We start from the raw sequence: 13,609 nt of genomic DNA on the forward strand, positions 1-13,609 counted from the left end.
AATATCTTTCATGACAAATGACCATTTTGCCCTTTAATTTTTTGGATAATTACTATAAACTTTCAGGAAATATCCCCAAATAAATTAGTAAACTATTCAACTATTTTACTTTAATTACCAAATTCTGAAAATTTACAATTTGGTCACTAACCCGTAGTTTGAGATATTACAGTTTTAGTACCTATACTTTTATTTTTTTCAAAAATTAATGTTAAATTTGGAACATAAATACTAAAATAAAATAAAAACTAAATCTTAAGTGTACTTTTAAAAAATTAAAATTTAAATACTAAAATAAATCAAAAATAATAATCTATGTACTAAACGCGTAACTTTTAACTTTTATAGTATTGGTTTAAGTCCGAATTACATTAGCTTAGTAGGTAAGCTTTCTTTTTTTTCCCAATATAACCGGTAAAAGCCGGTAACTAACGTTTCATAACCGGACAACCGAGTCAACATCTATAAATAAGAAGAAGTAGGGTACAAAAGGCCAACCCGATTGTAACACCGCCTCTCTCTCCTCCTTATAAACCAAACCCTCAAAAATCTCATCTTCAAATCCACGCCCTCTCAATTCCAATCCTTTCTCTCTTTTATCTTAACCCAAAATCTTCTCTTCTCTATATATTAATATAAAAGGCTCTCGTTTTCAAACACTCACTCTCAATTATTCCCTCCGATTTTCATATATTTATATATAATCGTTTAAAATCCCCAATTTTTTTTCTTTTGAAAAAAGTGTTGGATTTGCTTAGATTTGAATAAACCCGATCTGATATGTTTTTGTTGTGTGTGTTTTCTTTCATTCCTTCCAAAAAATTATAGACTATATATCTTTTAACGGGTTGAATTCGATAAAATTTTGGTTAGATTTGACTTTTTAAAAAGAAAAGCTTAATTTTTGGTCTGCGGGTTGATCAGGTTTGGCAAATTCGATTGGGTTGATTTGGAATTGTGTTTAGAAGAAAACCCAGAGCTTTTTTTTGGGAAATATTGGGGATTTTTTTACAGAGTTTTTTTGGTGAGCAACAAAGAAGAGAATGGCGGAACAAGGTGACTTGGAAGGGAGCCAGCCAGTGGATCTTTCTAAGCATCCATCTGGAATTGTTCCCACTCTTCAGTAAGTCCCTTACACCTCTCTTGTCGTCTTTGATTCTGACACGTTTATATTCATAAGATTCTAGATGGGGAGATCTTTAGATGTTTTTGGACATGGGATTTTCAGGAGAAGAAGAAAGGTGTTTTGAGATACCACTGGCGGATCCTGAATTTTTTAGACTAGTCACGCATGCGTTACCAACACAATTTTTATATGGCATGCAGCATAAATAAAATTTCATAAAATAGTTGACTAATCCAAGAAAATTCGGATTTCATGGTGGGCACCTTAAATCAAATGTGGATCCGCCACTGGGAGTTAGGGCTCTTAGAATTTTGGTGATTTTGTAAGTTCAATAATTTGGCTGAATAGAGATTGTGGATATACATGATCTTTTGGTAATTGTGAATTAGAGTTTTGAGTAGGTATGTTACGTAAATCACATGTAATTTAACCGCCTCATTGTACTTGTCTCCTTACAAAGGCTACACCATAGTCCCCCCATTCACCTGTTGCCTAAGCTGCAGCAACTTGGTCCAATCCCAGCTAAGCCTCTTCCCTTAAGAACATAAGCTTTGACCAATGCTACCCGAAGAGAACCACCTGAAGGTAGAATGGCCTGTAGGGTATCCCATGCACACATTTGCACTTTGTGTATTGCTGCTGATGAGAAGTTTGTGAGATGGTTTTCGTTTATGCTGCTGGAAGAAGGGGGAGTTCAGGGATATGCTATGTTAGATTCTGGTGTTTGTGGAAAGAATTTTAGAGAAATGAGTTATTTTTTTTATGCTGGTTGAGTAAGCTTATTGGACATTTTCATGACACTTGAGTATGGTTTTGTATCATAATAGTGGAAGGCTTCTATTGATATATTTGGATATTACTGTTTTGGTGTTCCATTATGCTGACAAAGTTTCTTAGATATAAATGGTGGGTAATTCTGATAAGATGAATAATAAATAACAACGTATCTTAGGTTGTTCTTACCGAATGATTCGAAATATGGTGGGAGATACTTGCAGTGAGATTTAGAACATCATCTGTTCTGGATAACATGAGAAAGGAAGAAGACTTGGAAAGGAAGGAAACAGATTTTGGAGGAGTATTGAGTTGGGTCAGGGTTGTGTTTGCATTCCATATCTTGGGGCGGGTTTGAGGCGGGTGCAACAACAAACCTTTTTGGGTCGGGGGTCGGGTGATAAATTCCACAATTTTAGGGTGGCAAAAAAGCCAACCTGTTATTCTTCGTTGCCATCCCTAATCATGGAGTTGCCAAATGGCATTTTGAATCTTATTAAAATTTTAGATTTTTTTAAATTATTTTAGAATTCTAATATTTTTAAAAAATGTGCAAATTTATGTGACAGAATCACATTGTGACATGTGGGCATTTCAATTTCTCTATTTGAGAAGTCTAATTAAGTGCAAAAAGGCTTTGGGGCTTCATACACCCTTAAGCTTATAAAAGATGAGTTGAGCCACATATCTCAAGTCTTGTAATTTTGTTCTTAATACAAAAGTTCCTTCATGTTTCTACTTTAGAAACTATAGAGTTTGGTTGTATTTCATATCCCGTGTTACTCTTGTTGTGTTTCTAGGAACATTGTATCAACCGTAAACTTAGATTGCAAGTTGGATCTTAAACAGATTGCTCTGCAAGCTCGAAATGCAGAATACAATCCAAAGGTGTGCTACTCATGGTTAAATACTTGTTAATAATATATGAATTTGTGTAGCTCTAATTCTGCTCTGCTGTTATTTGTTTGCTAACCGCTTTTTGTAAAAATGACCTACAGCGTTTTGCTGCAGTCATTATGAGAATCAGGGAGCCCAAAACTACAGCTTTGATCTTTGCCTCTGGAAAGATGGTATTCATTTCTTATTTGGAATCACATTCACATGCAATTAATGGCTGTGTGGAAGTTTGTGTCAAAACTATTTAATAAATAATTAGGGCTAGTGTGTTGAACATTGTTCAATTATTGATTTACGGAACAACTTTCCTCGCTTCTTCAGGTCTGCACTGGTGCTAAAAGTGAACAGCAGTCCAAACTGGCTGCGAGGAAGGTAGATGTTTATCTTTGAGATGCTTTTTAACTCTGTTTTTGAACTATGTTAGAGCCCATTAGCTTTTTTGTTAATTATTTTTATCCTTAGAATAGGAAGATACAATTATTAAATTGGTGATTAATTGGGATTTTTTTTTCTGCTTTCAGTATGCCAGAATCATCCAAAAGCTTGGTTTTCCTGCCAAGTTTAAGGTACTGTAATTATTGATTTCTTTTGTATTTTTCCCATGCAGACAATGCTCAAAGTATAGCCTGAAATCTCAATTCTTTAATGATGTTTTCTCCTACTTGGTCAGTCATTTTCCTTTTTGTGCCGTCATTGGCAGGACTTCAAGATTCAGAACATTGTTGGTTCTTGTGATGTTAAATTTCCTATCAGACTTGAAGGTCTTGCATACTCCCATGGTGCTTTTTCAAGTGTAAGTGACGGCCAGCAATCATTGGGTTGTTTCCTTGTGTATAAGAACATTGATATGCATGTTTTGCAGGTGGACATTTGGGAGTATGAGATATGAGTGCGAGACTGCATGTGCCTTTTTGATACGTGTATATGCATTTATGTAATTAGTCTTTTCTTACTTACAATCCCCTTGGAGTCTACTTACCCTTATATTTGTCGAGTCCAGGGACGGGGACCAAAGTTTACGGTCAAATTATTTTCAAAATGAGGTATCTTATGTCTAGTAAAACAGAAAGATACGTTTAGGCTTGTTGTAGTTAGCTTTGGCCTTTATTTTTGTAGTTCTAGGTGATTAAAAGCAGTGCTTGTCAAGACTTGTTTGTCAGGATCAATGATCGGTCGGCTTATCTTAATGTTCTATTAATGCAGTATGAACCAGAACTCTTTCCAGGCCTGATCTATCGAATGAAACAACCAAAGATTGTGCTTCTTATTTTTTGTGTCAGGGAAGATTGTGATCACCGGAGCTAAGGTGATACATCGGGCCTGCCCGTCTTCAATGTTCATGCAAGTTGTTTATGATTTACTAATTTTCGTTGTTTGAGTCTCAGGTGAGAGATGAGACGTACACCGCCTTCGAAAACATATACCCTGTCCTTACAGAGTTCAGGAAAAACCAACAATGGTAAGAAACTACACCCTCTCCCTTCCCTCTAAAGTGATTGATTCTTATTATTTTTGTGATCGTCTCAGAAGAACGTTGCGGACATACCTCCTATGCCATGGTGTTCGGGAGTTAGATTTCAAGTATAAATATATAGCAAACAAGGGAATCCGGTCCGTGAGATCGGCATCTATCTTTTCGGTTGTAGTTGTTTCCGTTGCCCTAAAAGTCAGTAGGGTGATTAAATGCTAGAAAATGCTGAGAACCTGTGAATGGGATCAGCTTCCATAAGTTTTCTTGTCATGCATGAATCCCTAAACCCTACTGTTACATATTGAATATTTAGGGTTCGTCCGACCTTGTAATATGAGGGACTTCTCGCCATAATCAACTCAACTTTAAACAATACAAATTGGAAAGTGCCGTGGATGATTATAGAATTTATATGTAATTTTAAAAGGTTTGGTTAGTTGCTCACTAACTTATATCACAAACAAGTACCTAAAAGTATACACACTTCATTTAAATATCTGAAGTATTTTTTTGATCAAAATAGATATCTAGAGTTATCTTTTTGGTCAAAATAATACCCAAGTTGTCTAAACATTTTCATTTAAGTTCTAAAAAATTTCTAAAATAATTAATATGTTGCATTAATTAAAGAAAATTTTAGGTACTTGAATAAAAAAATTGAATACTTTAGGTGTCTGTTTTGATAAAAAAATATATATTAGGTACATATTTTGACTAAAAGGATAACTTTAAATATTTATTTTAATAAAAAAATATTTTAGATACTTAAATGAAAAAAGATATATTTTAGTTACTTATTTGTTATATAAACCTTATTCATTATTCAACTTTCACATAGATATATTTTTTTAATTTCTCAATTTTATTTATATATGGTCTCATTAAAACTTACATTTCAAAATATCATATTTATTTATTTATTATACATTATATTATTAAAAATATTTATAAATTTAATGATGTCATATTGTAATTTTTTTAGGTTAGTTATATCAAATGTCTCTTAAATTAAATCGTATAATGAAATCAAAAACTTATGTAAAGGCTAAAGGGACTTGTTGATAATATAAATTCAAAATTTTTTTCTTAGTGAACTCAAAATATAATTTCATATTCTTATTGGTATACCGATTTTGAGTGTTTCTTTTACAAATTTTAATATATATTTTCTAAATTTTTGATGATGTGATTGGAAATGAGCAAAATAACTTACCTCAAGTAAGAATCAAAATAATTTATTTTAATTTAAATAGTCTAAGGTGATTATAAAGTACTTTTTTCTATTTATTAATAATATAAATAAAATTTATAGATATAGTTGTTCGAGTCCAGGATCTTAAAATAAATATTTCCTTTAATAACTAAGGTTATTAAATGGATCAATTTAGCAATTTATTATTGTTATGTCACGATTTCGTCAATTTGATAAAAACTAAACGTTCAAAGATCTCAATGTAAGTTAAAAGGTTAAAAGGACTAAAGTGGTTAAGTTAGAGGGCCAAAAAGGATATTTTGTCTTTCTTAATTAAAAAAGGCATAATTATACAATAAGTGCCTAAATTATATCGCTTTTCTTAAATAGGCGTCTAACGTTACAAATGTTATTGCTTTAGGTGCTTGATGTAACAATCCAAATTCTGGGCTAGTAGTTTCGGCTTTACCAGAGTGGTTTGTGAACCTTGTGCATGTTCGTAATTTAAGTCGTTGAGCTGAGTTAAGCTTAATTAGGTTGGAATTAGGTTCAATTAACCATAAAAAGAGAATTTTTGAATAAAAGACAAAATACGAAGGACCAAAAGGGTAATTATCCTGTTGAAGAAAAACAATGTTGATATTAGGGGTTTTATTTCATTTTGAGGCGTGAGTTTTTGTTGGCTAAAAAGCCTTTCATCTTCTTCATTTTTCTTTTTCTGTTCTTCTCCAAGTTTCATAGATCAAAGTGGAAGGTAAGATCTTCCTTCCTCACTTCTGTAAACTAGAAATTCATCCCCAATCCTTCCTATAATCTTCTTTGTGTTAAGGGATTCATGAGTTTCTTATTTGGCTAGAAAAAATGAGTTTTCATCTATATCTTAGAGGAAGGGAATGTCACTAAGTAAGGAGTTTCATTTCGGGGTTCTAACAACAAGATAGTGTATTTATAATCCTTTGAAGTGATATGGCTTTCATAAATATAAAGAATTGCTAGGATTTGTGTATTTGAATATTTTAGGATTTATACTTGATTTCACGATTAAATGACGTTTTAAATGTAAAGAATGTATTTTTATGTCACTTTAAGACCCTAAGTAACTTTCCAAAGCTTTAGCCCATGATTAGGAACCAAACTAAGACCTTTAAGGTGATTTTTGGGTGTTTCCCAAGCCTAAGAGAGAGAGATTTCTGGGGTAGAAGTATCGATACTGGAAGTAAAATATCTATACTTCATAAATCCAACGTTGGAAAAAGGTCCTAAATCTAGCGCTAGAAACAGGTCCTAAATCTGATGCTGGAAAAATGTATCGATACTGGAAATAGGAGTATCGTACTTCCCCTCTGGTATCGATACTGAGTGTACCTAGTATCGATATTGGGACATTTTTTAGCAAACATAAGCCATTTTTGGTATCGATACTTATGGGAGTATTGATACTTGACCCTAGGGTATTGATACTACAAGTAGAATATCGATACTACCCATTTTGGATGATTAAATTTGACCTCGTTAAGGCCTATAAGAGTCAAGGATGATCCGTAATGATAAAACTTAGTCTGTGAGGAACATAAATGACCAAAGAGGTCTAGAAACACTCTTAGGAGTGGGTTACAAACATCTAACAACAAACACAATAATTATCGTAAAATCAAGAAACGTGTAAAGCCTTCTCTAGAGACAGAGAATGACTAAAACACCCTTAAGTAACGAATGACTATAATAGAGCCACTTAATAAACTAAAAGAAGCAACATACTGATAAACTCTTGCATAACGTTCTAGGTAAGAGGACGAGCGAGATAACAACTAGTGAGAGGGTGAACTCACCTTAGTGTGTCTAGCTTTGCTAGAGTGTAGCCATGCTACCTTAGTTACCCTAGTGGGACATTATTAGTATTATGCAGCCTTAGGACCCTTAGTCATGCATGTATAGTTGCATCAGTCTAGTAAATCATATATCCTTAAAGCTTGGTTTGACGGTTGTGTGAGACTGAGGAAATACTTGAGTTGAGTGGGAATCGTACCGATGTTATATGACATTGGGTTGCCCCTCTATGATCTACCTTATGGCTATGTAAGACCATGAGATCATTCAGCAGCTTAGTGAGAATTTTACTGATGCTATGTGACACCGAGTTCCCTAACTAGTGTATGATGGTTATGTGAGACCAGATACTAACAAAGTGTTGCATTCAGATAATGCACATCAGCGTTAGTGTCACATTCAGATAATGCATAACAGTACATTTACTAAAGTTATAGGCCCTTTAGAGGTGTACTTATGGTGAGACCCTTAGTAGAGGACTAAGAGAAGCATGAGACCTTACTTTAGTGATAAACAGTTAAACCTTAAGTATGTAGCACTTGATTAAGATCATACATGTATCTACTATTTGGTACCATGTTTTTAGCATGTTTGTGTTTATGAAACTCATAATGGTACTCTAGATAAGCAATTATATTGTTGGGATTTGTAAGCTCAGCGTTGGATGTTTTCCGTTCGCAGGTCAGTAGCTAGAGTTGATCATGGAGCATCGTCGCAGCATGACTTCCAACACCTCAGTCAGAGTATTGTATTGTAGCTTTAGTGGACATATGTATTCATAGAACCTTACTCTTGTATTCATATACATAACTCTGAGTTTGTATTGTTTTGATTTTAAATTATGTGTCACGGAGCTCTGATTTTATAAAGTGTTTTCATAATTGTTATTCATGTCTATTATGATATTATTTAGTATGTTTGAAAAGAAAATGAACATGCTTTGAAAATCAAGGGTTGCCTCTGTGGCCCAATGTGACACTTTAGGTCCATTCGAGTTTGGGGTGTTACACTTGATTTGTAACGATTGTTAAATTTCACTGTTAAATGTAACATGTTGAATTTATATTTTTTTGGATATTTTTTATTTATAAAACAAAAAAAACATTTAAAAAAATTTCTTAAAAAATATTAATATTTTATCTCCCATGCCCTTGCGCCCTTATATAAAAGAAAGGATCATGCATTATATAAAAGAAAGGAGGGTAAATTGGTCATTTAGGTGAGTCGAAAAGAAGATATTATTCCGTGAGCCCATGTGGCAGCGGTTTATTCCGTGAAACTCTCAGTCTCTCTTTCTTGGAAATAAAATTCAAAAGACGGATCCTTTGTCTGCTAGCTCGGTTAAACAGCAACATTAACTACTCTGATTCAACTTGTCCGAATGCTAAATGGCTCAATTCACAACACAAGGGCGTTTGAAGCTGCTCTTCCATGGCGATGGAGTGGAACCGAGGGACCCTTTTCATTACAAGCTCCTTTCCATTGTTTTTGGTGGTTCTGCCGGGCTTAAATCACTTCAACTTCAAAAGGGTATGTTCAGATTTCTCGGTTCCACTCCTAGAAAACATCATTTTTCTTCTTTAAAGAAACGCACCAAATTTAATGCAAAGGCGAGTCTTGATGTTAGTGATGAAGGAATTCATGATGATGATGATTATGATAGTGAGCTTGAAATTGACGAGTTGGCTTGTTTTAGAGGTCTTGTTTTGGATATCTCTTACAGGTAATTTTTGATTTCATTTACCCATTCTTTTTCTTGTTTGATTTTGATGCTTTCTTTTGCTATTTCAGCTATGTAAACTGAATGTGCATAGCGTTTAAGCCATTGATTGTTGAATGTATTGGTGAATTATCTGATAGTGTTTTACCTTGTGTTCAATCTGCAACATGAATTCTCTTTTTCCTAGATACCTTTCTAATGATTTGAACTGGTTTTCTTACGATTTTTGGGATTCGGTTCCGATGTCGACGTCCCGACAGGCCGATCAATGTTGTTTGCTGGAGGCGTGCTATATGTTTGGAGTTCATGGAGAAGGTTGGATAGTGTGGCTCACCATTTCATTTTAGATGTTTGGGTGGAAAGCCATGTGACGCTTTTAGTTTTCTTACACTTATACTCGCATTCATGAATGAAACATGCATAGAGAAACTATGATGATTAAAGGTCCCTCACAATCCATGGAAAAACTTCGGAAAAAAACGAACATAGTATCGAATTCGTTCTTTTCAATGTTTAAGTTCCTTTTATCATGCTTTTATCCAGGCTGATGTTCTAGAGTACTATGATCAGACCGTGAACTCGCCGAGTGGATCCTTCAACATACCAGCTGTGTTAAGGGTATGAAACTGAGGATCATTTTTGCCTTCTTTTTTGAACTTTCCTCATCCTCATTTGACTTACTCCGCTCCATTCGATGTTGTTCTTTACGCTCCCAGATTCCTCATCTTCTGCAAGTTGTTAAAAGAAGAAGAATCAGCACCAATCTAAGTCGAAAAAATGTTCTATTTAGGGACAACTTTACTTGTCAGTAAGTCGTTGTAACAATTATCTGATGTCAGTTCATTTCAAGAACAGTTATCTGTTGCTTTCCGAGCTTCTTTCGGTCGATGTTTCCGTTGTCAACAGGTATTGCCGTTCTCGCGATAACTTGACCATCGACCATGTTCTTCCAATTGCAAGAGGAGGGGAATGGACATGGGAGAATCTGGTAAGATGGCCTATTAAACAGGTAGTGGACTCTCTATTTGTGGATCAGTTCCATTGACTGTTGTTTGAGCCATAGGTGACTGCTTGTGCCAAGTGCAATTCGAAGAAAGGTCGAAAAACACCGGAGGAAGCAAACATGACGTTGATTAAGGTCCCCAAGGTATCTTCCCTGCACAATCAGCATGAGATCAATTTTCATCTTTGGGAATCAAGATCTTGTTACCTTCATTGTGCAGGCTCCCAAGGATTACGACATACTTGCGATACCGCTAACAAGTGCGGCGGTACGGATGTTGAGGATGAGAAACGGGACGCCGGAAGAATGGCAGCAGTATCTCTCCTCTTCCATGGAGCCTTAACCTGCTGTACATTCTTAAATCTTCATACATATCAGATAAGTCCCTCATTTTCTACACTGCATTCAGAAGTCGGTATCGTATTTGGACATCCGATTCGGGAAATGGATGTATTCATGTCTACAAAGTGGTTAACATCGCCCCCTATAATTGTTTAACCATAGCATTGTATAATGTTACTGTCGTAACCGTTTTTCGGCGGGACAATCGTTTAATTGTTTAAAAACAGTTACGACTTTTATTTTGGAAAATAGGTAATTTTGAATTAATTTGCTTAAATCGAATAGAGTCTCGCCGACCTTTGAGTTAGGTAGGTCGAATACCTAGAAACGTCTTTTTTTTAAAAATAATTTTAAGAAAAATCGTTTTTTAAGACAAAAGTTGATCTGCGTTTACCAAAGATTCGATTAAAACGAGTTCGAGAGTCGGTTATGCGTGGGGAAGCATTAGCACCCCCTCAGCGCCCAAAATTAGTACTGTGTCGTTTACATGTTGTCGTAATGATAGAAATCCAAGAATTCAAAATATGAATTTAATTTATGATCTTATTATTCCAGATTCAATTGCATAATTGTAATTCAAGAAAATTCTAAGGAAAAACAGAAAATATTCTAATATTTCCAATCGAAGAAAAAATAATCCCTAAAATACTTTAGGACGAATATTTCTCTTTCCGACTGAAATAATAAGAATATAATAATTCTTCCAAAGAAATAATTAAAATAATTTGATTTAACTAAACTAGATATATTTGATTTTCAAGTTCTATAAACAAGGTATTTATTTATTTTAAAATATCAGAATATGACATCTTTATACAAAAATTATATACATCTTTTATAACTATACATTATAACTTATATATATATTATTAATTTGTAAAAAACATACCACATCCAACTTCAAAAATTTTAAAAAATAATTATACAAATTAAAATATTGACTAAATAACTTACTATTTTAAATACAAACCAGATAATAACTAAGGTCAAAATATCAGAATTATAATAAAAATGAAACTAAAGCACAACACCATTATAAAGGACTAACATCGAAATAAACCCTAAACAAGATCATAACTAAAAAATAACATTTAAAAATGTAAAAGTTGAATGTCTAAATACAACAAAAATTAAATATACTATTATTTAGGACTAAAATAGAAAATGTGAAACTTAAAGATCAAAAACTTGAAATAATGTAAATAACAGACACTGGGGACCGAAATGGAATGCACCTAAAATTAAAAACCAAATTAAAAATTACAGAACTTCGAAGCAAGTACCGAATCACAACAATTTCAAATTAAAAGGATCCTTACGTGATTAAACCCCACACCCCTACTCTAGCCTTAAACACTGTCGTTTTATCCCAAATTAATTAAAACCTATCATTTAACCTAAAAACAAAATATCATTCATCCTAAACTTATTCCCAAAGCTCCGTTCTTCTTCTCCACTTTTCTACTCATTCCTTTCTTCTTCTTCCCACGACCGAGACCCAAAGCCGAACGAAACCAATAATACCTGGCGCGATTCCGATCTCCAAACACCGACTATGACGACCGATGAGACTAAATCCCCCCTAAATCGACCTTAAATCTTCAAAGGATCTCTCCTACCTCTCGGTTTTCCAATTTTCATAGACTTGAACCGCCAACTACCCCCTAAGATCAACCAAACGAGATCCTAACCGAGAACCTCCCTGTTGACTAGCTCCTAACCGGCGAAAAGAAAAGACAACTAAGGTAACTAAAACCCCTTCCTTCTCTTATTTTCTGCTTTGTATGATTTAATCTGAAATTAAAGGAATAAATGAAGCCAAAAACGTAAAATAATGAAAGAAGAATGCTCGTTGCTCTTTCTTTTCGTATTAATTTCTTGAAAATGGGAAGTGAATACAACAAATTTATTCCAGTCCCTTTCCCCGAAAATGTTCTCTGTATTCTCGAAATGTTTCTGATTTTCCTATTCTAATAGCCTCCAAAACGTGTTTTTGTTCGAATCAGAACCCCCTGTTCGTGAATTCTCCTCTTTTCTCCATGATCTTTTTCTCTATTTTATGGTTGCATATGTAGTGGATTTTTCACTAATGTTTATTTAATGGAGGATTAGGTTTGTTTATTTTAAGACTTAGTGGTAGATAATGGTTGATTTATGGATGGTGGACGTGTTGATGTTTATTTAGTGATAGGGTATAGCAACCAATTTTCTGGTATTTATTTTTGGTTTAGTGGATTTAATGGTTTAGGTAAAATTTGAGTGGGGGTTCTTTGCAAGTGGGTGAGTGGAAAGGTGAAGCACATGTAGTGTAAAAAATGATGCTGACAGCTGCCCCTCTTTGCTTATTGTTGTGAAACGGGAATGAAGCAAAGATAATAAAGCATCATTTTTATCTTGGTCTCTTCTTATCATGCTGCGAACTCCTCACTGAGAATGTCAATTCTTCTCTTCCTGTGAAATTCGTCGGGTCCTTGTAGCAAATGATGTCATCCTTTGATTCATTCTCTTGGTTGAATCTTCATATTCAATTCCTCGGGTTATGGGTTCTTTTGTAGTGAATTTGAAAGGAACAAGTTATTCTCATTATGAACTTTCTCCTTTAGGACGAGCTCTTCTCATTATGAACTCTTCTAGAAATGTTGGTCCCTTAAGTAATGCGTCACTAATTCGAAATGTCGTGAATCAAGTGATAGGTCAAACAAGCTCTTTTCATTATGAACTTCTTCTCCCTCTGTCGGATGAGTTCTTCTCATTATGAACTCTCCATTGGAAACAATGATGTGAGATCGAACAAGTTCTTCTCATTATGAACTTCTTCTCTCTCGTTGGATGAGTTCTTCTCATTATGAACTCTCCATTGGAAATGTTGATCCATCTCATTCTGTGATGGAATTGAAAGGAACAAGTTCTTCTCATTATGAACTTTTTCCTTTATGACGAGTTCTTCTCATTATGAACTCTTCTGGAAATGTCAATCCCTCAAGTGAGGCGTCACTGATTTGAAATGCCATGAACCGAGTGATAGGTCGAACAAGCTCTTATCATTATGAACTTTTTCTTCCTCTGTCGGATGAGTTCTTCTCATTATAAACTCTCCATTGGAAATGTCAATCCCTCAAGTGAGGCGTCACTGATTCAAAATATCGTGAATCGAGTGATAGGTCGAACAAGCTCTTCTCATTATGAACTTCTTCTTTCTCTTTCGGATGAGTTCTTCTCATTATGAACTCTCCATTGAAAATGTTGATCTGTTTATC

General features: G+C 34.4%; 1 protein-coding gene and 1 pseudogene across 1 annotated transcript; both read left to right on the forward strand.

Annotated features, from left to right (window-relative positions):
• The first annotated feature begins 510 nt into the window (after nt 1-510).
• LOC120185059 lies at nt 511-4,641 on the forward strand (annotated as a pseudogene).
• Nucleotides 4,642-8,602: 3,961 nt separating this feature from the next.
• LOC120185039 lies at nt 8,603-10,601 on the forward strand. Its single transcript, XM_039189372.1, has 7 exons — nt 8,603-9,010; nt 9,268-9,322; nt 9,551-9,625; nt 9,724-9,815; nt 9,914-9,995; nt 10,071-10,154; nt 10,231-10,601. The coding sequence occupies exons 1-7, from the start codon at nt 8,676-8,678 to the stop codon at nt 10,351-10,353; spliced, it is 846 nt and encodes a 281-aa protein (XP_039045303.1). The 5' UTR covers nt 8,603-8,675; the 3' UTR covers nt 10,354-10,601.
• The last annotated feature ends 3,008 nt before the right edge of the window (nt 10,602-13,609 follow it).

This window comes from Hibiscus syriacus, unplaced genomic scaffold (genome assembly GCF_006381635.1).
Source record: "Hibiscus syriacus cultivar Baekdansim isolate YM2019G1 unplaced genomic scaffold, ASM638163v2 tig00003973_pilon, whole genome shotgun sequence".
NCBI classification, from domain to species: domain Eukaryota; kingdom Viridiplantae; phylum Streptophyta; class Magnoliopsida; order Malvales; family Malvaceae; genus Hibiscus; species Hibiscus syriacus.

Excerpts from the sequence above, each read along its gene's own strand:
- LOC120185039 (XM_039189372.1), top strand. The coding sequence starts at position 8,676 with ATGGCTCAATTCACAACACAAGGGCGTTTGAAGCTGCTCTTCCATGGC. Across the intron at positions 9,323-9,550 it reads GTTTGGAGTTCATGGAGAAG|GCTGATGTTCTAGAGTACTA; the intron begins GTTGGATAGTGT and ends GCTTTTATCCAG. Across the intron at positions 9,816-9,913 it reads AGGGACAACTTTACTTGTCA|GTATTGCCGTTCTCGCGATA; the intron begins GTAAGTCGTTGT and ends CGTTGTCAACAG.